The following is a 21,537-nucleotide window of genomic DNA, read 5'->3' on the forward strand; positions in this document are numbered from 1 at the left end:
AATGACGGTGGTTTAAATAAGTAAGTAATGAAGTGTCTTAGAAGTCAAGGGAAGGGTGGAGCTAGGTTAATCATAATTAGTATCCATCCTTCTAACTCAATGAAGGTCACTGTTCCTGAAGCCACACAGATCAGACTGCTGATTTTACGGGCAACTCACTAACTCCTTTGATGCTTAACCCTCTCGTACGAGTTCTCCGGCTCAATATCTCCGTAGCACTGTGCCGTTGTTCATTCAATCCTGTACACAGTTGAATAGAACCCAGTGTCTAACATTTGACATCAAAATTCACCCCAAACATGTCAGTCTGGTTGTATTATTGTCTTTACCTGTTGTTCTATCGCGGGTACTACAAGTGCTTGAGTTTATGCATACAGTTACAAGAAACAAAATGACTGCCTTAAATACCAAATAGTTCATACACCTTAACAGGGTGCGACAGCGCTCGTAGCCCCAATCCCGTTCGCCAGTTCCACCTTGGCCCGCTCGCGCAACTCCCGTCGGAGGATCTTTCCCGCAGCACTGGAAGATTAATCCATCAGCAAGGATATCAGATACTTTAGACCGCTAGAACTCACCTTTTGGGAACGGCATCGATGACCACAACACCTCCACGCAAGAATTTGTGCCTTGCAACCTTTGATTCAATAGACTTTGCCACCTCTTGACCAAACGCAAGTTTGAGCTCCTCAGTCGTCACTTTATGGGGTTGTGCATGGACAACGTAAGCCCTGGGGAGCTCGGTGGCCTCCTGATGGTCGAACACGCCGATGACAGCAGCATCTGCAACTTCAGGGTGGCCCAGCAGAACGCTTTCCAGCTCGGCAGGAGGTACTGATAAGAAACCGCTTGAATAACATGAAGGAAAGAATGTATCAGTGATTTACCTTGGAAGCCCTTGTACTTGATCAGCTCCTTCACCCTGTCGACGATGAAGAAGTGTCCATCCTTGTCCCTAATTGCAACGTCTCCGGTCTTGAACCATCCATCCTCCGTTATAGTGTGCCTCGTCGCGGCTTCGTTATTAAGATATCCCTACATGCGAATGATCAACAGGGGAATAGACGAATGAGACTACACAGCAACGTACCTTCATGATGGTAGGTCCCTTAATCCAGAGCTCACCAGGCTTGCCCTCCTCAGCATCTACACCTTCATCCACCAAACGTGCTTCCAAGTTAGAGAGCAGAACACCAATGCTACCAGGCTTCATCGCAGCGTCGGCCATAGGGAGTAGGTGTGTCGTAGGCGAGGATTCTGTCATACCGAAACCTTGCACAACAGCAACATCGACGTCCATAGAACGGAAGCGGTCAGTGACCTTTCAGAAAACTTAATCAAATTACTTTGAATGAAATCAAAGACATGCACACACCTGTTTCGTCAAGTCAGGACCTAACGGCGCTGCTCCAGAAATTAGAAGTTTGAGGGATGAGAAATCAAATTTTTGCACCACTGAAAAGGGCCGTCAGATGGGTTGTCGAGATGAGAGACTGAAGCATACCAGGGTGTCGAGAAAGGAAGACGAGTACTGGTGGAACCACAAGCACAACAGGGATCTTATACTTCTGGATATTGTTGCAGAACTGCACGGGGTCGAAACGAGGCATGATGTAGCATGGATCACCCATTTTGATATTCAGGAAAAGAAGCATAACAGAGCCTGGGGAGGTCTGAGACGGATACAATCACGAAGGATAGAAAACGCACCATAGATATGATAGAAAGGGAGGAAACCGAGCATCGAACCCCCGATTTCATGAGGGTATGATTCGTTGACGATGTCAACGACGGAGGTGAGATTCTGGTGTGTTGTCTAGATTCAACGTGTGAGTTATTTGAATGGAGAGGCTATTTTGATATACTAACCTCTACACCCTTGAAGGGTTACGTTGATGGTCATCAGCACTACGATATACGAACCGCAACAGTGGTATAGTTACCTTGGGCTTCCCTGTGGTCCCCTGCATGGATACCAGAATTAGTAGGAATAGATCCCCAAAAATCTAGCCTGAGCAGCACTCACGGAGCTGTAACATAGGAACGCGGTTTCGTGGGCGAGATCCCCATTAAATTTCTCCTCCTCCTCCAAAGAGCCACCGGAAAGAAGGTCCTCCATGCGCGGAAGTCCTGTGGATTCGGGCGTACTAGCGACGTCCGGGCCCCCAGCCCAGGCCAAGCTGTTGCTGAGCACGATGATCCGCTTCTCGCCCTCTTCACCAACACCGATCTCCTTGAACATGGCGCGAACAGTCGGAATGCCATCTTCTGTCGAGAAAACGAAGTGGGCACCGCTGTCAGTGTATTGATGAACAAGTTCATGGCTCGTATACGCGTTATTCGCGAGGGTGCAGCGAAGGCCGGCGGAAATAGCTATGGTATACGTCAACGACAGAACCTTGGAAGAATATGTCGGATTACGGCGCACCTCCGAGAAGAATGACGGGATAATTGAGCGAGTTGGGTGAGAACACGAGGACTGTATCTCCGCGCTTCGCGCCTAGATTCTTGAGACCATGCCCAAGGGCGAGACTGAAGTCTCTCAGCTGCCTACGATTTATGGTCGTTCCCGAGGGCGCATCAGTGAACGCGGGTAGCTCTGGAGCATGTCCTCCAATGAGTTCGCCATCTTGAGTCAAAAGATGGGTGAATATCGAGTGAGAGAAGATTGGTACAGAGCGCGAAAGCGACGGGTAGGTCTTAACTGGCGTAGACATCGTTTTTGGGGGACGCAAACTCGAGGTAGGGCGAAGACATGGTTTTATACTATGCAGGGACGTAGCGTCTCGTAATTGTGATCGGGCGGCTTTCCGAAAGATTTGATTGCAACACGGCACCGGTCACCGCTTGGGACATTGGTGTTCCTAGTAATTAGCAGCGTCCCGCGCATGTTGCTACTCTTGCTGTTTCGTACTCCATATTTTGCCGAATTGAAACCATTTTCCATAGACAGCGCCGCGATGACCCACATTCATTCGACGGAAGAGACATCAAAATGCTATATTTATCATTTCACCGACACCCTTAGGCTTTGATTTTGCTGGGGAAGGGGCGTCATGATATAGCGATGTAGTCTTACCTATGGCTTGGGGTAGCTTGGTAAGACAGTCACCCCAGTCGTTCCCATTATTTCATCATATGACAAGCATGCTGGTTTCTTAGGGATGAGAGGTTCAGTGTTCAGACTGCCTATGGCTCCAGTGTGTTTGAACAGAATAAGGATACATACTCCAGCGGTCTGTCACCTGGACTAAAGCTAGGCCAATCCCCGTAGTTTTACATGCAGCGGTCGTATGTAAATTCGTTGTTGATCTTTTATTGAAACGCATCAGAGAATAGTAGAACACAAGTTTGGGGTCGAACGAGGTAAAATGTTTTACGCGGAACTGTACACGGGCTCAATCATCAATACCGGGGGGAGGTATACTGTCAGTGATTGAAATGCCCGAGGACATAGCCGGTCTGATCAGCGACGTGGTCAGTACTTAAGGTAAATGTTTGTAAGTGGGAACTGAACCTCCGTCTGCGCCAATGTCAAGATGGTGTGGTGTACCTTCAGAGGTGAGCATAAAATGTTGCTCTCCGTAACGACGCACACGTGCCTCTCTGTGCAATTATATCCAGGAGAAGCAAGTAAGCCTACGACCATGCAAAAGATGGGCGACCAATCCCGGAATTGATGATACGTGATATCATGACTTCGTCACAGAGTGATGCAGAACTCGGCAAACTGTTAATATTTGATTCACTTCGATGAAAGCCGACATCGCAGACATTATCTTCGCAGACTTACGTGGAAAGTTGCTGTAAAATGGCCATGTATCAAGTTGTCATACCAAGGAGCAACAATGAGTCAAATCACCGAATGGCAGCTGCAGTAATATTGAGCCGCTGCTCCATGAAACACCGACGAACACCAACGTGATTTAGGTTGAAGGAATTCGACCTGGATGCTGCTTTACATTCCAACGATGCTTCTACGATACAGGCAGGTCATCGTGGGATTTGCCATGACACTTACATCACCATACATACCTAGTATGTGGCTACCATGATTGTTGCCCGTAGACGTCCATTGGGCTTCTTTGGGGCAGCTCCGTCGTCATCACTGCTATAATAGGCCACTACTGCCGACCGTTGAACGGACCGGTGCAATTCTACATATACGAGTAGCATTCATCGTGGCCTATTCCCTGGAACTCTAAGAGAGTGTCCCATGGAGAAGATTACGAACTTATCTTCGAGGCGTAGAGCAAGTGAATCCAAACCTATCGTCGAGACATCGCAACACAAGAATCCCAACGTCCTTTGCACTCTTGGGTGTTGCCATCAGTTCATATATCCACTGAATGAGCGCCACAGGATGAGTCTGCTTGTACAACGATGCTTCACACGTAGGGAATTATGTTCGTAACAAAAAGGGTTCATAAATCCAATTTATTTATTTTTCCGTATTAGTCATCAATACCCTTAACGCGTACTTCGACAACCTTGAACTGGGAAATTTCTCGATTCTCTTCCAGACACTAATACTACAAGATGTCTGGGCAAACACCTGTTTTTGTGATGAGTGAGCTTTACCTTCTTCCCGTGCTCTGCTGTTCTGACCTGGTTCTTAAGATACTGCGCCTGAACGGCAGTCAGGACGAAAAGCCCAGATCTCAAATATCACTGCTGCCAAGGTTTGTACACGACCTCTATATTATGGTGCAATAGCTTCTCATTTTCTTTAAAGACTGTTGCAGATGTTATCCGGACGTGTCTTGGCCCAAAAGCTATGCTTAAAATGATCTTGGATCCTATGGGAGGCATATTGTCTGTCTTCTTTGCTTTTCGTTCCATTTTATTATTGACGAAACTATCCACAGACTGACAAATGATGGCAATGCAATTCTTCGTGAAATTGATGTCGCTCATCCAGCTGCAAAAAATATGATTGAGCTGAGTCGTACCCAGGATGAAGAATGTGGAGACGGAACGACGAGTGTCATCATCCTTGGTGTGTGTCCCATTGCGCTACACCTTTCTGGTTTTTCCTGATATCTACAAGCCGGGGAAATTCTTGCACAATCCCTTGGGCAACTAGAACGCGACATCCATCCAGTTGTCATCATCTCGGCATACAATAAGGCCCTCAAAGAGGCGCTCGAAATCATCAAGCGAATATCGGTCCCCATCGACACGTCCAATGATGAAGAAATGCTAGCACTCATCAAAACATCCATAGGCACTAAGTTCGTCATGCGCTGGTCTGATCTTATGTGCAAACTAGCCCTGCAGGCCGTACGGACGGTTGCTCAGGAGGAAAATGGCTTGAAGACAGTGGACATCAAGCGTTATGCACGAGTGGAGAAGGTCCCTGGCGGCGAGATAGAGCAGAGCAAAGTGTTGAGTGGTGTTATGCTGAACAAGGACATTACGCATCCCAATATGCGAAGACGTATCGTCAATCCTCGAATTATACTTCTCGATTGTCCGCTGGAGTACAAGAAAGGCGAGAGTCAAACCAACATGGAGTTTTCTAAAGTCGAGGATTGGGAGAAGGCGCAGGCTATTGAAGAAGAGCAGATACGGCTTCTGTGCGACAAAATTCTGGAATTTAAGCCGGATCTGGTGATCACAGAAAAGGGCGTCTCAGGTGCACCGGATTTTCTTTATTTCCAATGCACGTACTCACTTCGGTTACGCTAGACATCGCCCAGCACTTCTTTACGAAGCATAACGTCTCTGCGATTCGCAGGGTAAGAAAATCAGACAATAATCGTATTGCTCTCGCTGTTGGTGCAACGATCGTCAACCGAGCAGAGGATCTACGGGAGTCCGATGTCGGCACTCGCTGTGGTCTTTTCAACATCGAGAAGATTGGTGATGAGTACGTATCCATCTTATTTAATTGTTCCTAAATTTCTTTTCTTTTCCAAGATACTTCACTTTTTTGACGGAGTGTAACAATCCTAAAGCTTGCACGATACTTCTTCGTGGTCCATCAAAGGATATTCTCAACGAGATCGACCGGAACCTCGCTGACGCCATGTCAGTTGCGCGGAACGTCGTGTTCAACCCTCTTCTCGCTCCAGGTGGTGGTGCAACGGAGATGGCGATCAGCGTTGGTTTGCATGCTAAGGCAAGAAGCGTCGTGGGTGTGGAGGGGTGGCCGTTCAGGGCTGTGGCTGATGCTATGGAAGTTATTCCTCGGACATTGGTTCAGAACAGTGGAGGAAACGCCATCCGAGTCTTGACTGAACTGAGGGTACTATTTCAGGTTCTGGCTGGATTATTTCTGATGGTATCTTGTTATAGGCTAAGCATGCGGGTGGTGAAAACTTCTGGGGCGTCAACGGTGATACAGGCAAGTTGGTTGATATGAAGGTCTACGGGTTGTATGAGTCAGCAAGCGTCAAGGTAGGGCCTTTTCTACAACGGAATTGCGATGCTGATGTTTTGAACAGATTCAGACTTTGAAGACAGCAATTGAGGTAAGGAAATGAATATACATGTCCTATTCCTATACTAACTATTTTAACAGGCTGCTCGTATGCTGCTCCGTGTAGATGATGTGGTGCAAGCTGTGCGGAAAGATAGAGAACAAGGACAAGGTGCACCACCTGAAGAGATGATGGAGGGTTAATTGATTGAATGTATGTATCTCATTGTAATTCAACTACTGCCTATTTGAAAAGGGTCTATCCCGCTACATCGTCGGATGCGTAAGACCATATTAATTACGAGACGCGTTCATGCTCGCAGTGGCAGTGCATCCAGGCACTCCTCTTTCGCGTTTCAAACTTCCAACTAGAGCCAGCTTCAAATTGACAGTTCGCCCCTCATGGACATGGTATAAAGACCATGAAGATGAGTGGCTGCTTGATGCCTACCTTTCTCTTGTTTTCCTCGTGTCTATACAGTATAGACGATGAGCACACCGGATGGCCTGAATGGTAGGCCACTGCCGCCAGGTTGGATTCCCCATTATGACGAACAGTGAGTACAACTGCATCTTCCTCCTGGAATTTGCCTCCTTATGTCTCTGTCAAGGGGAAACGTCTGGTAACGTCTGAGGCGTAGTATTTTGCGGGGGCTAACTAAGGTCAACTCCTATGTTTTACAGGTTTGATATCCAGGGAGACGATGAAGATTCGTATCAATCGCTAAATAGATCCGCACTAGGTCCTTCGCCTCCTGCCGGTGCCATGGCCGTGGCTTCTCCCTCCCAGAAGCCTTTGAGCAAAGCTCAGCGGTTATATGCCAGCGCGCTTCCTCTGAAATATAGTGATCAGCAACCAATCTCTCAAGACCCTGCCGAGTCGACATCATCTCGTCCGAGCACAGTTGTTCACTTTCGAAACGCGACCGTCTTGAACAGCTCTGATTCGGACGACACATGTAGTTCCGCGCCTCACAGAACACAAACATATCAGACTCCGCCTGCTCCACCGCGGATTTCGGAAAACTTCCGTCACCGCGCATCAACGTATTCAGCTCCTTCCAACACCTCTGTGGGTCCGACAGACGTTCCTACGGTATCTCTCGTTGCGCGTCGGCCAGTATCCAGTAATGCACAGAACAAAAGTTATCCGACGTCAAATGCTACTGCAGCTTCATCAAATCCTCCCCAGCATAACACTTCGTCGCCTGCTCTGACGCCGTTGCGACCACCTATTCCACATTACCGAACAGCAGCGGCTAGCATACCGCCACCATCACCGCCTCCTCCTCATCATGTACCTTCACCTCCCACAGTACCCTCTCGACCTCCAACTACACATTACTCAACTACACCTGGTTCGGCACATTCCAATGTGCCTCACCTTCCTTTATCACCAATGTCGACCGTGAACGCCAGTTTTCCGGTTCCTTTCCCGCCCCATTCGTCACCGTCAACGATAACTCGGTTCTCACAGGCCCCACCGGAGACTCAACTTCAGCCTTCCCACCTTCCCTCCGCTCCTCTGTCAACAGCGGGTTCCTTTCAACGCACTTCATCTCTGCCACCCCCTGCTGCAACGGTTTCAGATACCAGGAATAGATCGCTATTGACTGACGTTGAGAAAATTGCCGGAACAGCTGCGTTGAAATATGTTGGTAGTGCTGCTTCGAATTCACTTACCAGTGGAGGGCTGAGTGGCGACGCTCTGGCTGGTCTCTCAACCATTTTTCAAGGTTTCAACTTTGGAGATGCACTTGGAGCGTTTGATATTTCCCAGCTCCAGAACGTTATGCAGGGTCAATCACGAGTCGACTACCAATCCATCATTGATGCTATCACTCAACAAGCATCTCAGCAGGCACCTGGCGTCGATTATCAGTCAATCATTAACGAGCTTGCGAATCTCCAAAATCAAAGCTATCCGCCCTCGGCGCCCCCCGCTGTCGACTATCAAGCGCAGCTACAAGTCATCACCCAACAGGCCCAGGTGAACTATCAAGACGCGAACGTGAATATGCGGCAGGACATCATGAGTATATCCCAACATCAACAGCAGGCGGCTCAGCAGATGGCTAGTGCCGTGCAGCAACAGCAGAGTCCACTCTCTTCTTTTTCGAATTCGGGGGGACCTTCACAGCCGTCAACACCGCTGCATCACAGCGCACATTCATACGCTGGTCAACATTCACATCATCATAATGTGCCCGTAAGCCATTCGGGGTATTTATACCATCATAGCCATGGCTATGTGCATCACGCACAGACGGCTCAGCCTCACACACACACCGTTCAAAGTCATCATTCTGGACATCGATTTTAAGGTGTGTACTGATTGTTTCGTATATTTTTTTCAGGCGATGATAACAAGTACAGCTCTTTATTCGCTTCTCTGCCGCTACTTTTTGCTTCGTGTACCATGTATACTGTATAATACACTGCATCTCCGGACTCTATTATTGAATGAGTAGGGCCCGCCAATCCCGTGACTTCGCCACGACGTGACGTATCACGTGATTACAGGTCACTCAATAAATAAGGTTGGCGTGACGGTCGGAAGGTGAAAATTGCAATCCACCACCCTTGTTCTCAGCTCATCTGAGAGACATCGACATGGCCCGTGTTACTCGGCAGTCGGTGCGCCAGCAAGAGGCAGCTTCTTCCATGCCGACCACCACAAATCCTTCCCCCAGTTTTAGTGCAAGGACCTCCTTGGCGGACAGTCCTCCAACCTCTGACGAGGATCAGGAGGAGGAAATCAAGGTCACCACGACCATAGCAAGATCTTCAAGAGCGTTATCGAAGCGTAAGGCTGAAAGTGAAGACCTAGACAGTGAAACAAGCGAGAAACCAAGGCGCGGAGGCAAACAGGCACCCAAACGCCGTGCGGTGGGAGGAAATTGTGTCTACGTCGAAATTCTATCACGGGCAGAAGATGCAAAGGAGAAAGCTGTTGTAAGTTTCACTTCATCTGTCATCATGGTCTGTGTGCTGACTTCTGTCAGGTCGAGCAATCACGGAAGAACAAGGGCAAGGCCCCCGTGCGACCGAAAGCGACAGCCGTCAGCGACGATGAAGACAACGCTTTAGAATACGATGAAGACCAATCTCTTGATGAGTCCGATACCAGCGGATCTGAGTTCGTTGCTTCAGATGACGAATCAGCGTTTGAAGGCTCTGCAGGCCCTGTTGACGAGGCCAGCAGCGACATAGATTCCGATTCTGAGGATGAAGAAGCACTCATGTTTCGGCTTGCCGTCCATAACTCACTTACTTCAAATCGGAAAGACGCAGGGGAGTCCTCTTCCGCGTCACCGTCACCTGCTGTTCTTCGTCGTGCTACTGCTGCTGCTGCTGCTGCTGCTGCTGAACGCCGAGTTACTCGTGCAAGCAGGAGTATCGATGTCGATGACTCAGTCATGAATTCCCCTAGCCAGCTTTCTTCCGAGTCTGATGACGAACCACTCTCTCGGAGAGGCAAAGGCAAAGGCAAAGGCAAAGGCAAAGTCAAAGTCAAAGTCAAAAGCAAAGCCAAGGCTTCTGCGGACCCTCCCAAAGCTTTGACCTTCGCAGAACTGCAAAGGCTCCGCGAAGAGGGGAAAGCCGAAAGGGCCCACAAGACCAGGGTGCGAATGGAAGAAAAGGCCATGCGGAAACGGTTGGGTAGGAAGCTTACCTCTGTCAGTATTGCCTCTGCTCTTCCTACTCACCTCTGATCTTCATCGCAGGAAGAAAGGTCGACTATCGCCCTGCATTTCCATCATGAAGAACTTCGCAATGTCTGGGGAGATTTGGAAGAATCCATACCCGTTGTCGTGCCCATTAAAGCTGACCAGCCTGCGAATATCAAGCTCACGCTACTACCATTCCAGCGGGAGAGCCTGTATTGGATGAAACAGCAAGAACAGGGTGTATGGCATGGTGGCATGCTTGCCGTACGTCTATTGTTGCTCCTCGCAGGCTACGCGGCTCATGACATTCGTATCTAGGACGAAATGGGGATGGGAAAGACCATCCAAATCATCGCCCTTCTTGTTTCTGATAAAAAGAAGCCAAACCTTGTCATCGCGTATGTCCATCTGGTGACATTGTAGCTTGACATGCTTATAAGTTCTCTCGATAGCCCGACTGTTGCTATCATGCAGTGGAAGAATGAAATCGAAGCTCATACTGATGGCATGAAAGTTCTCATTTGGCACGGCCAGTCTCGAGAATCCGATGTGAAAGAGCTCAAGAAGTATGATGTAGTAAGTTATGCGTATATGTTCGTGACTAGTCACGCTCTTAACCACTATGCAGGTTTTAAGTACCTACGCCGTCCTGGAGAGGTCTGTCCCCCCTTCAATTCTGCTCTAAATATTTGGTCGTTGAATTCGTGTCCTAGCTCTTTCCGAAAGCAAGAGAAAGGTTTCGAGCGTAAGAAGGGTGACCGCAAAATGCTCGTAACTGAAAAGTCACCGGTGCATCAAATACAGTGGAACCGAATTATCGTGAGTGGCTTAATTTTGTCTTATGCCTCAACTGTCACGAAACGAATAATTTTGTAGCTGGACGAAGCACACAATATCAAAGAGCGCGCAACAAATACAGCGAAAGCCACGTTTAAGCTACAGGGTAATTACCGCTGGTGTCTCTCCGGAACGCCACTCCAGAATCGCGTTGGAGAATTGTATAGTCTAGTTCGATTCTTGGGCGGTGATCCATTCTCCTACTATTTCTGTAAGGTTCCTGCGTGTCCCGGATCTGTCAGCCTCACGGTTCTTTGCCAGGTAAACGATGCCCTTGTAAATCACTGCACTGGCGATTCAAGGACAGGTGTACTTGCGATGGTAATGTCTACTTAGCGCTTCCTCTTTTTGAACTACTAATGTGTCCACAGATTGCGGACATAGCCCGATGCAACATGTAGGTGTATACCATGCTTGACGATGGTCTGCTCACGGGAATCTTCATAAGACTTGTTTCTGGAACAGCGAAATCTTGACGCCAATCCAAAAGTATGGAATGGAAGGATCAGGGAAACCAGCCTTCAAGAAGCTCAAGATATTGTTGGACCGCATGATGCTGCGTAGGACCAAAGTACTTGCCATTCCTAGATGTTCGGATGGTGACTGAGTAGATGTTTACAGCTCGAACGCGCTGACGATCTTGGGTTACCTCCTCGTACCGTGATTGTCCGCAGAGACTATTTCAGTCCAGAGGAGAAAGAGCTTTATACGTCCCTGTTCTCAGATGCCAAGAGGCAGTTCAATACCTACCTGGATCATGGGACCATTCTGAATAGTATGTATTCGTCAAGTTTTTTTTATTATATCTTGCAGTCGGTGTTCACGGCGTCGTACAGATTATTCGAATATTTTCAGTTTGTAAGCACGAGCCTCTGTTCAGGATCAAGTGACGCTGACTCGATTTCATATATATAGGCTGACTCGTATGCGGCAAATGGCTTGTCATCCGGATCTTGTGATTCGGAGCAAGACCAATGCTAATAAATTTGTACCAGAAGATGAGGGCGAAGCCACGGTTTGCCGACTTTGTAATGACATAGCGGAAGATGCCATTCAGTCCAAGTGTCGGCACATCTTCGACCGGGAATGTATCAAGCAGTATCTGAACACAGCTGTCGAACAAAATGTAAGTGTGAACTTGGCGTTTCCAATTCTTTTCTCATGTGGTGCTGTAGCCGGCATGCCCCGTGTGTCATCTGGTCTTGACCATCAATCTAGAGGCGCCTGCGCTAGAGCTTGGAGAGGAACAAGCCCAAGCGCGACAAGGAATTCTTGGCCGACTTGACATTGACACGTGGCGATCTTCCACGAAAATTGAGGCATTGGTAGAAGAGTTGAGCAATCTGCGTATGCAGGATGCCACGACGAAGAGCCTCGTTTTCAGCCAGTTTGTAAACTTCCTCGATCTTATTGCTTTTAGACTCCAGAAGGCAGGGTTTACAGTAAGTTTAATTTTGTCTACGAGCGCTTATTCTCATCATGTGCCATATAGATTTGTCGTCTTGAAGGGACCATGAGTCCACAAGCTCGTAATGCCACCATTAAACATTTTAGTACGTTCTTGGAAGCCCATACCTCTTGGGAGGAGTCTCATGACTGTTATTATGCAGTGAATAATGTTGATGTCACCGTGTTCCTCGTCAGCTTGAAGGCGGGCGGTGTGGCCCTAAATCTGACTGAAGCGTCGCGTGTATACCTCATGGATAGTTGGTGGAACCCTGCTGTAAGTAAAGGCTCTTTCTTCTCGTACTCGTAATCACAAGTGACATGAAATAAACCTAGGTTGAGTACCGTGAGTTTTGATGAAATCTAATTCCGTAGGCCGTTCCTCTCATCAAGTGCGACGCAGAGGCCATGGACCGGATCCATCGTTTGGGACAACACCGGCCGGTGAAGGCCATCAAATTGGTTGTTGAAGATAGTATCGAGAGCCGAATTGTCCAGGTGCGGTGTGCCGTTGCTCTAAGCGATAAGGGCGGCGATGACAATTTTTTTTGCCAACTTAGCTTCAAGAGAAAAAGTCGGCTATGATCGACGCAACGCTGTCCCCGGACGACTCTGTAAGGCTGTGTTTTGTTGTTGATCCACGCCCGCTGTTGATTCATGAATCGTGTGCTAGGCTATGGGAAGGTTAACGCCCGCTGATGTAAGTTTTTCCTCTACCTTGTGTTGTTGTTCTTGTAGCTAACTGTGGCTATGCAGCTGTCCTTCCTTTTCCGCGTGAGTTTTTTTGTTGGTCCTTGGTGTAATGAATCAAGCCACTTATCGCGCACCCTGATCGGCAGCTATGAACATGCACAGCAAGAGTGACAAGCGACAAGCCATGATGCCACCACACTCGGCGCTCTTGGATGTCTTGCATAGTTATAATTGCATTCTAATGGCTGTATAGATTGTAGACGCTCTAATAGCATGACCCGATGTTGCGGAACTGAACCATTGTTGAAACTCGCAACAGAAACAAACGAGGTTTTGGGTTATTGTGCTGTAGTTCTTCAAAACTTCCTCCTGAGTTCTTATCACTGCATTTCTATATTTGGCCGCGAGCACTTATTTTAAAAAGCGAAAATGGGGTCAAGTACATTCCGGTTTATTGCCACCACCTTCACCTACCTCAGCCCTTCAATCTTACGCGCAAATGGGAAATTCGTCTTCTTCTGGATACAAAGACACTGACCTCCCACCCAAGTTTTCTCTCCAAGTTCATGCGGATGACAGCGGTGGCGTACGCACAAGTCGTGATTCAGTGCACATAGCATCGAATCCCCGTCACCGACGAAGTAGATCTGCCAGTGCTACAGCTCGTCGCAGTGACACGGATGATATCCCGCCACCTCCGCCGTATTCACGTACGCCACCTCGGTTGGATGCTCGACTTTTGACTCCAAATCATTCAAGCTCGAATCTGAGTCTCCGTTCTCTGCATCAATCGTCAGGCCAGCGGCATTCCTCGTCACAGCCGTCTTCACCTTCAAGGCGTACGATTCTTCTTTCTGAACAATGAGCCTCTGTCTAATATATCATGATAGTACGGGCCAATCGAAGAAGTATTAGCACGTCTCATTAATTCTAGTCTTGTCTTGTTATCTAACACACATAAATGTAGATTTCCGTATTCCCTATCGACGAGAATCTCTTGAAGATGCTCTTGAGATGCTCCGGACGTTTGATACCGTCATTGTGCTAGATGATTCAAGTTCGATGTATGGTCCTTCTTGGACTGAAGTACGTGATATTCTAGTCGGCGGAAAAACACATTTCACATGTCTATTTCAGGCTACAGAGGCATTATCGGCCCTGGCAAAATTGGCTGGTGAATATGATGATGACGGTATAGACATCTACTTTCTGAATAGCCCCAGATTTGGAAGAAACATCAAGGTGACTTCTTTAGATCCGTATTATCCTCCCAGCAATATTGTAACTCCTGCCTTCAGACTGACGAGCAAGTCAGGACACTCTTGTCTTCTGTTCGCCCCAAGGGTGTCACCCCCATTGGAGGGAGGTTAGATGATCTATTGGGAGATTACCTTCATCTCCTCGAGTCCAAGACTCATCTAGAGTTGAAGCAGATTAAGCATAGGAATTACATCGTCATAACTGACGGCCAAGCTAGTAAGCTTTTCATGGATCTAGAGTTGTGCAATTTCCTTGCTAATTCACCATCGTGGCTCACCAGCCGATGACCCCGCCACCGTCATTGCGTCTATAGCAAAACGCCTTGACAAAGGCAATTTTCCTCAGACGCAGGTATGATCTTGTATCAACCATGGTTACGGTTCAAAATTTCATGTCAAGTACGGTGAACAGGTTGGCATACAGTTCATTCAGATCGGTAACTCAAGCAGAGCTGCTCGATACCTGAGAGAGCTGGACGACGATCTTCATAATAAGTATGACATTCGGGTGAAAATTTCTCCTCGCTCTAGCACGATGGCATCCGCTGATCGGACGCACTCACAGGACATGGTTGACACAACCGAGCACCATGGGCAGCTAACTGCTCAATATCTCATCAAGGCCCTCATTGGAGGCATAAATCGTCGGGTTGACAACCATGGTGCTAGTATTGTGATGGATCCGTAGACCGTCGAGTCTTTTATGGTTCAGTTCCTTACCATGCTACTGTATTATTAATATGGTCTTCATTCTTGAAACAATTACATGTCCCAGTCTTCTAGAGTGAATGCGATAACACCAAATGTGGCCGCAGCATCCCCTGTCCCCCCCGCAAGGCTCTCGGCTCCTCTTCGCACAAAGCGCACAAGCGCGTCCAACTCTGATGACATCTTATCCAATCGGACTGCCCCATCGTCCATGGAAGAGGATATCGTCGAAGCCCCAACAGAAAAGGACGACTCGGGTGCTACGACACTCTCGAATTCCTCGTCAGAATCAGAACTATCACTGGCATCTTCCATAAACTGGGAAAAGCCGACAACATCTCTACGTGCACGCTTCTGTGCGTGCGTTCGTCGACGCTTCGTGATGAGGAAGGGTCGCGAAATATCATGTGTGGTAGTATCTCCTGCAAAGGCTACAAACATTTCACTAAAGTGTAGAGACATATCTAATATAGATATGATCGTGCGATGAAGTGCTGTCGTCTATGGGAGATGTTAGCTTCCGCAGCAGTTCAAGCCACAAGACTGACGTTGTTCTGTAATAGACATCGCCCTTGCAATTTATCTAGACTGGAGAGGATGTGAATTCGAAGCCTGCATCGTGATGCAAGGTACGTACTGTTCGTCGTGTAGGCGTATCATCTCATCCATCGATTTTGCCGCGCGTATTGCTTCGTGGAATTTCAGAATTTGGACATGAATGACCTACAGACCGTAATATCATCAGAAAGATGGATAAGAACACAGTAATGGAACGTACGTAGGTCGTCAAGAAATTGAGAAGGGCGCTTTAGTTGGTCCGGTCAGTAACCATACGGCTTTAAGACATAAACAAAGACGGGCCACTTACTTCACGAACCAACTCAATCTACTCCGTATTGCATAGAAAGTCTTAAGCTCGTTTCCTACTCTCCTATCATCGCCACGCACGAGAATCCTCTCCATTACGTTCTTCGCCCGTTTGATCTGCAACAGAAAGACGAATATTTCTCCATACACCTGAAGGGTCCTGGGCGTAAATATGTACGTCAATGGAAATGGCACCGCGTATTCCAAGAGAAGACCGTCAAGGGCCTTTACAGTCTTTGCGGCAACCTTCTCTCGGCTCCCACGATACGAAAACCGTACCAATGACAGTTGAACCCATTCTTTCGCCCCGACATGGCTCCCGGATTCCACCACATCATTGAAGGTAGTATTGAGAAAGTGGAAGTCACTCCAATGCTGCTGAGTGTCCATCTAAAGAAAAGATGAATATCAGACGGCCAAGCTCTAAATGAGAGAAGGCACACACTTTAGCGTAAAGCACGTCGCAAAAATGGCTCATGGCATCGCCTTTGATCATCAGAAAAAGATTTTCGATGGTTCTTAAGTGTCCCCATAAATCGCACTCCTCCACTATAGCGTTGGATAACCAGGACCCCATTAAGAGACAATAAGGCGTTAGCTCATCATGAATAAGACCGGATAATGTGTCGATGGACACCGAGAACAATCCCTGTGCCTCGTCTTGTCCTGTCTCCTTTGCCACAAGCTCAGCAAGCGGTCTCCAGTTCCACCGGACGAATTGATCCTGAGCTGTATTGATGCCAAGGGCCTTCAACAGCCCTACAGCCTTACCCGTCCCCAAAACAGGCTCAGCAATGTGCCGGAAGAACGTTGGTATTCCCTTCCTACTGCCGTTCTCTTCATCTTCATCTTCATACCTCAAGGTATATCCTTCAGCCCAATAATCCGGGTCCAACAGTCCTACACCAAATGCTCCCGATCCAAGCCCGTTACTTTCGATGAAGAATTCATCATCCAAATCATCGACATCGCCCACTCCCATGCCATCCTTTAACCACCGTCCCACCATCCCCCATAATGGCTCTGCACTCCTGATGAACACCCTCATGATCATGCCTGCCGTCATCCGTTGACCTCTCTCCAAATGTTTCTGCATCGAAACGAAGAGATGGTCCAACAGTGATGCCGTTACCGTCGCCGGCGAAGCCTTGGCGGAATAATCATCCCCAAACACTGTTCGCACTACATCCAGCAAGACAAAGAATGACTCGCCAAAGATGTCTCGAATTTGCATTTCTAGGGAAAGCAAGCTTACAACCAAGCCGTCATCGTAGGACACGCCGTTCGTGGCCTTGCATATCGCTTCCTCCTTACTAGCACACCAAGCATCCCACATGCGTATCTCTGAATCCAGAGCATCAGCAAAAGCTTCAAGCGTTGGTGTCTTGGACTTTGAACCGCTGGGTGTCTTGAAGACATGATTGATGAAGTCACGAAGGCGTTGAACAGTGGTGCATGGTCGAGCCAGAGTCGTTAAAATGGACGCCTGAGATGCTAGAGACAGGTGGAGAAGTCGGGGAGTAGCCACGGATGTTCGGTACTCTCCGTGTCGCCATTGAAGCATTATGTTTTCGCGTCCTTGCAACGCAAACAGGATTTCTCGTACAGCATCATGCTCGTATATATATCGCTTTTCAAATGCATGAGCACGGAAGGAAACACGAAAGTCCTTTACTCACGTCTTGAATATGCGTCAACTCTGTTGGTAAGCCAAACGCGTCTCTCCCTAGGACATTCTGCAACGTAGGCCCTGCTCTCGTGTGATCACATTGGTGAACACAGCAAAAGAAGCTGCGACATACCTAAAGTGCTTGCATCACCTATATCAAACTTTGTTCTGGTGCCTTCAATGGGCATTCTCCACTCAGTTCGCCAGTATTGTCGCGACTCCAACTCCTCCACCTCTTTACGATGAGATATGGATACCCGTACGTCATGCATAGGCTTATCGATAGCTGGCGAAGGCGAAGGCGATCGAGGAGGAGTAGGCAGCGACTCTGACGAGTCATCGAGATCCAAATCATCCGAGTCCAACGACAACACTGATGAAACGTCGCTTTGTGAATCAGGCTCACGCCAATTCTTGACACTTCCCGGTAGCAAACCGTAAACACCCTCCCAATGTTCGCCTTCAAAGGGTTCTTCTTCGAGGATCTTCTTCCACGTCAAGGTTTCGGGTTCTTTTGGAGGCTCTTTTAGTGAAACAAGATATGCTGACGCATGAGCCAGGGTTCCCGCAGTGGGTGGACTGGCTAGAGCGAGCTGAAAGTATTTCAACAATGTTCGTAGATATTCTGATGACACGAGCTTACTAGTAATTGAAGGTGTGAGGGTACATGAACAGACTGCCTCACAGTTAATACTCAGTCACCAACGTAGAGACAGGCGTCGCACCTTGATTTCTTGATCCAAATCATGAGCCTTCTCTATCTGCACTTTCAGCGCCTTGTGAGATACCTGTAGAGCATCTGCAAGAGCGTCTCGGGACTGAATTCGCGCTTTCTGGACGTGTCTAAAAGAAACATTGAGAAAGAAGTAATCAAGACAATGAACTTTTCCGACCCACGAATCATCCTGTCCACTTCTTCCTCACCAAGAATAACGCCAGCTTTGCTGAGCGTCGTTCCCTCCGCACTCAATGAGCGCGTCGCATACGCGACTTGTTCCCGGAATTCGTCCTGATCTGCATCGCCAATAACTCCCCGTACGAGATCCTCGCATAGACCAGTAAGCCGCTGATGGTGAGCACGAGCAAGCCGTGATTGTGGACGCTGCGTGAGTCGAGAATGGGGCCGAACAGACGCGCTGGAAGCAGGACGCGGAATGACAGTGTTTACACTGGTTGGACATCGTGTTGATAGGCTCGACGTAGGTCGGCTCGGTGGCTGACGTCGGGACGAACTAGATGGGGGTCGTGGTGGGCGATGAGCAGATTCCATGCTGGTTGACGGGTGCATGGCGTTGAAACCCTAAACTAGGGTCTAAAGAATTTCATTGCCTCACACCGCGTTTGAATTGCCACCTCACCGCTGGAACAGCGAGTCAGTGATTTTTAAGCACCCACAGAAAAAGTCCACGTTGCATAACACCATACTTTAGCATGCAGGCTCGAAACGACAACATCAAAAAGAAAACTACTTACTGTATATATAGGAATGATTATGATCCCAAAGAAAACGTATGAAACCAGGTATCAGGCGAATCCAAAGAACAGTATGGACATAAGAGACATTATACGATGGAACAAAACAAGTACAGTAGAACGAGAGTATCCGACGAAATAAACAAATAATAAATGGGGTGACCCTTACTCCGCTTTATCCTCTGTCTTCTTCTCACTGTCGCGTCTGGTCAGCCCAGCAGCTGCGAAGCCTCGAGCTGCGAAGCCTCCACCTCTGCCTCGTCCACCGCCTCCTCGTCCCCGATGAGGCGCGTTCTCGCTGTGACGTGTCTCTCTGTCCGTTGCCTGCTTAACCTCAGGTATGGAATCGTTCAGTTTCTGTCGGATTCCCATCAGAATGTTCTTGGACCTCAAATATTAGTCAAGCTAACTCACCTCCGCATGCTTCTCTAGGCCTGCCTTCATAGCTTCCTCGTCTCCAAACTCAATATAGGCAATCTTTTGCATCCTATTGTTAAACTTGACCACTGGAAATGTCAAGCGAGTGATCTAAAGAAGCAAGATGTCAAGCCCAAGGGGTAAATATTCAAACTGTTGTGGGACATACGCCGTCTTTAGCATCACCAAAGAAGTCTCTCACTTCGGCCTCACTAGCAGGTACGGTAAAGCGCATGAATATTGTCCAGGGGTTGCGTTGAGGCTTGTTTCGTTGCGGCGTACGAACACCTGAGGACTCTGTCACAGGGGACTTGACGACATCATCATTCGGTGCAGGTGTTGAAGGTTTGGGAGGTGCCGGAGACGTTATTTTAGCTAGTGGTGCAGGGGATGCTGGAATAGGAGATGTAGCGGAAGACTTGTCTCTTTCCTTTTCTTTGTCCTTTCGTTTCTCCTTCTTCTTTTTGTCTGGTTTTGAGTCGGTCGCTGAACTAGCTGTCACCCTCGGTGCCGCCTCAGCCTCATCTTTGGCTTGAGACTGGGGCTGAGGTAGAGGTGGAGTGGGTTTATTTGCAGGTGGAACAGGTGTTGCTGCTTTCGTCGGCGGCTGGCTGCTGACAGGGTTAGGGTGAGGAAGGGAAGATACAGCAGACGTAGGCGTAGGCGCAACGCGTCTATATGCATAGTTGAAACCTACAGAAGTTAACGAACGGCGAAATGAAAGAGTAAGAAACCTTTACCTTGGCTCTTCAACTCTGCACTGACCCGGCCGTCCTTGATGTCCAGGATCAAGGCACCGTAGGCGGCATCGCACAAATTCCAATTCCAACAGTTCTTCCAGGCGGCCTCTTCAGCGGCCTGGAGTGGGGGCGGGATCTTCTCCACGACGCTAAGGGCCTTATCTAGAAGAACACGTTGGTTGTCATCAATGACAAGGTCAACCTGTGTCTTGACACTCTCCCAGACTTTGTCGAACTGTTCCTTGCCACTTATTAGCTTGTGCCGAAAAGCTTCAAAGTCTGGCTGGATGCTGAACTCGTTATAAGAAGAGGCGTAACGGAAGTGCAGTCCGGCAGAGATGGTTAGATCTGCTCTGAGGACGAGGGCCAGCTGAGCGAGGACGCCTTCACGCCCGGGACTCGCGTGAGAAACGAGCAGACGAGTTTCTGTCGTGTCGAATACGCGCTGGGCTGTGTCAACAAGCTGTCCGATTTGCAGAGCTGTTGTCCACATCGTACCCTGTCCACCTGCAATAGTAGCATTTCCATCCCCATTATCGAACATTTTGTGCGGCACAAGAGCACCACCGAGCGCAAGAAGACGTAGCTTGACGCCGCCTACGTCAATGCAACGGGTGGTGGCCTCGTCAAGTACATGTAGGTTGGGGACGGAATAGGTGCCAAGACGAATCTTTTCGAGTACAAGCACATCCTCACATGCACCCCAAGTGGTATATACAGGGACTGAGAGCTGTATTTGACCGGAAAGTAGAAGAGGGAATTCCGAGAGGAGTGACACGGTGACTGTCGAACGAAGAAGAGATGGTGGGTTGTTATTGTTGGTTAAATGGCTTCGCTGGGGAGCGGGAATCAGAGGAGAGTAGGTAGTAAGATGCCGCAGTGTCCTATCATTGATCCTGTCGAGACTTGTGGCCTCAAAGAAACCAAAGTCGCCACTGTGGATGATGGCAATGGCCTGATTCTCGCGAGCAAGATCATTGAGGGCCGAAAGACGGCCCCGAATGTCTGCAATGCAGAGAATTCGACCATGGGCTGTGTCAAGGACGGTGGTCTGGGTATCGACACGGGCCATTGCGGCGGTGGACGACGACAAGGGGTTCGAGCTCGTTGCGGGGCGCGGCGAAGTCATGGCGGAAACTGAAAGGAAAAAATATCACAACTTTCCCACGCCCTGTGCCTCTTGTCTCCTCCCTGTCAGATTGTCATTTCTTGTCAAAGAATACTTGAACAATAAACGTGTCGTTCAATGAATATCGTCATAACTCTCCCATCAAAATGTTTCCAGGTCTAGGGGTCTGTCAGACAATGAGGATGAATGCTGGAGATAGTTTCT

At 48.5% G+C, this 21,537-nt stretch overlaps 6 protein-coding genes across 6 annotated transcripts; 3 read left to right on the forward strand and 3 right to left on the reverse strand.

The window, feature by feature from the left end:
* Nucleotides 1-425: 425 nt before the first annotated feature.
* Nucleotides 426-2,717, reverse strand: BT62DRAFT_980943 (AMP binding protein; the record flags this gene model as incomplete). Its single annotated transcript, XM_043189549.1, has 9 exons — nt 426-522; nt 579-834; nt 888-1,035; nt 1,091-1,321; nt 1,376-1,455; nt 1,505-1,663; nt 1,711-1,816; nt 2,027-2,373; nt 2,429-2,717. 9 exons carry the CDS (start codon nt 2,715-2,717, stop codon nt 426-428), a joined length of 1,713 nt encoding a protein of 570 aa, XP_043039529.1.
* Nucleotides 2,718-4,539: 1,822 nt separating this feature from the next.
* BT62DRAFT_968901 (T-complex protein 1) lies at nt 4,540-6,628 on the forward strand (the record flags this gene model as incomplete). Its single annotated transcript, XM_043188922.1, has 10 exons — nt 4,540-4,570; nt 4,621-4,682; nt 4,736-4,815; nt 4,869-4,999; nt 5,051-5,638; nt 5,692-5,872; nt 5,923-6,250; nt 6,301-6,402; nt 6,450-6,476; nt 6,527-6,628. The coding sequence occupies 10 exons, from the start codon at nt 4,540-4,542 to the stop codon at nt 6,626-6,628; spliced, it is 1,632 nt and encodes a 543-aa protein (XP_043039530.1).
* A 3,215-nt stretch (nt 6,629-9,843) lies between these two features.
* On the forward strand, nt 9,844-13,120 carry BT62DRAFT_895863 (uncharacterized protein; the record flags this gene model as incomplete). Its single annotated transcript, XM_043183233.1, has 19 exons — nt 9,844-10,104; nt 10,153-10,359; nt 10,414-10,493; nt 10,548-10,671; nt 10,724-10,752; nt 10,809-10,914; nt 10,972-11,143; nt 11,194-11,253; nt 11,304-11,329; nt 11,381-11,503; nt 11,554-11,707; nt 11,769-11,790; nt 11,848-12,058; nt 12,108-12,374; nt 12,425-12,485; nt 12,543-12,655; nt 12,772-12,876; nt 12,939-12,992; nt 13,052-13,120. 19 exons carry the CDS (start codon nt 9,844-9,846, stop codon nt 13,118-13,120), a joined length of 2,244 nt encoding a protein of 747 aa, XP_043039531.1.
* Nucleotides 13,121-14,055: 935 nt separating this feature from the next.
* On the forward strand, nt 14,056-15,018 carry BT62DRAFT_895366 (uncharacterized protein; the record flags this gene model as incomplete). Its single annotated transcript, XM_043183217.1, has 6 exons — nt 14,056-14,157; nt 14,209-14,313; nt 14,370-14,547; nt 14,612-14,682; nt 14,743-14,838; nt 14,896-15,018. Coding segments are annotated over 6 exons (675 nt in total), but the record flags the coding sequence as incomplete, so codon positions are not given.
* A 46-nt stretch (nt 15,019-15,064) lies between these two features.
* BT62DRAFT_950010 (uncharacterized protein) lies at nt 15,065-18,860 on the reverse strand. Its single transcript, XM_043188132.1, has 11 exons — nt 18,468-18,860; nt 18,300-18,417; nt 18,218-18,250; nt 17,708-18,167; nt 17,585-17,655; nt 16,351-17,535; nt 15,907-16,295; nt 15,817-15,844; nt 15,676-15,761; nt 15,587-15,626; nt 15,065-15,539 (listed from the first exon to the last, which is right to left on the reverse strand). The coding sequence occupies exons 1-11, from the start codon at nt 18,842-18,844 to the stop codon at nt 15,093-15,095; spliced, it is 3,234 nt and encodes a 1,077-aa protein (XP_043039533.1). The 5' UTR covers nt 18,845-18,860; the 3' UTR covers nt 15,065-15,092.
* A 104-nt stretch (nt 18,861-18,964) lies between these two features.
* Nucleotides 18,965-21,352, reverse strand: BT62DRAFT_932373 (uncharacterized protein). The gene is made up of 4 exons (XM_043186345.1): nt 20,205-21,352; nt 19,634-20,157; nt 19,462-19,575; nt 18,965-19,404 (listed from the first exon to the last, which is right to left on the reverse strand). The coding sequence occupies exons 1-4, from the start codon at nt 21,331-21,333 to the stop codon at nt 19,213-19,215; spliced, it is 1,959 nt and encodes a 652-aa protein (XP_043039534.1). The 5' UTR covers nt 21,334-21,352; the 3' UTR covers nt 18,965-19,212.
* Nucleotides 21,353-21,537: the final 185 nt, after the last annotated feature.

The sequence above is a fragment of the Guyanagaster necrorhizus genome (genome assembly GCF_019112545.1).
Source record: "Guyanagaster necrorhizus MCA 3950 unplaced genomic scaffold BT62scaffold_13, whole genome shotgun sequence".
Taxonomy (NCBI): domain Eukaryota; kingdom Fungi; phylum Basidiomycota; class Agaricomycetes; order Agaricales; family Physalacriaceae; genus Guyanagaster; species Guyanagaster necrorhizus.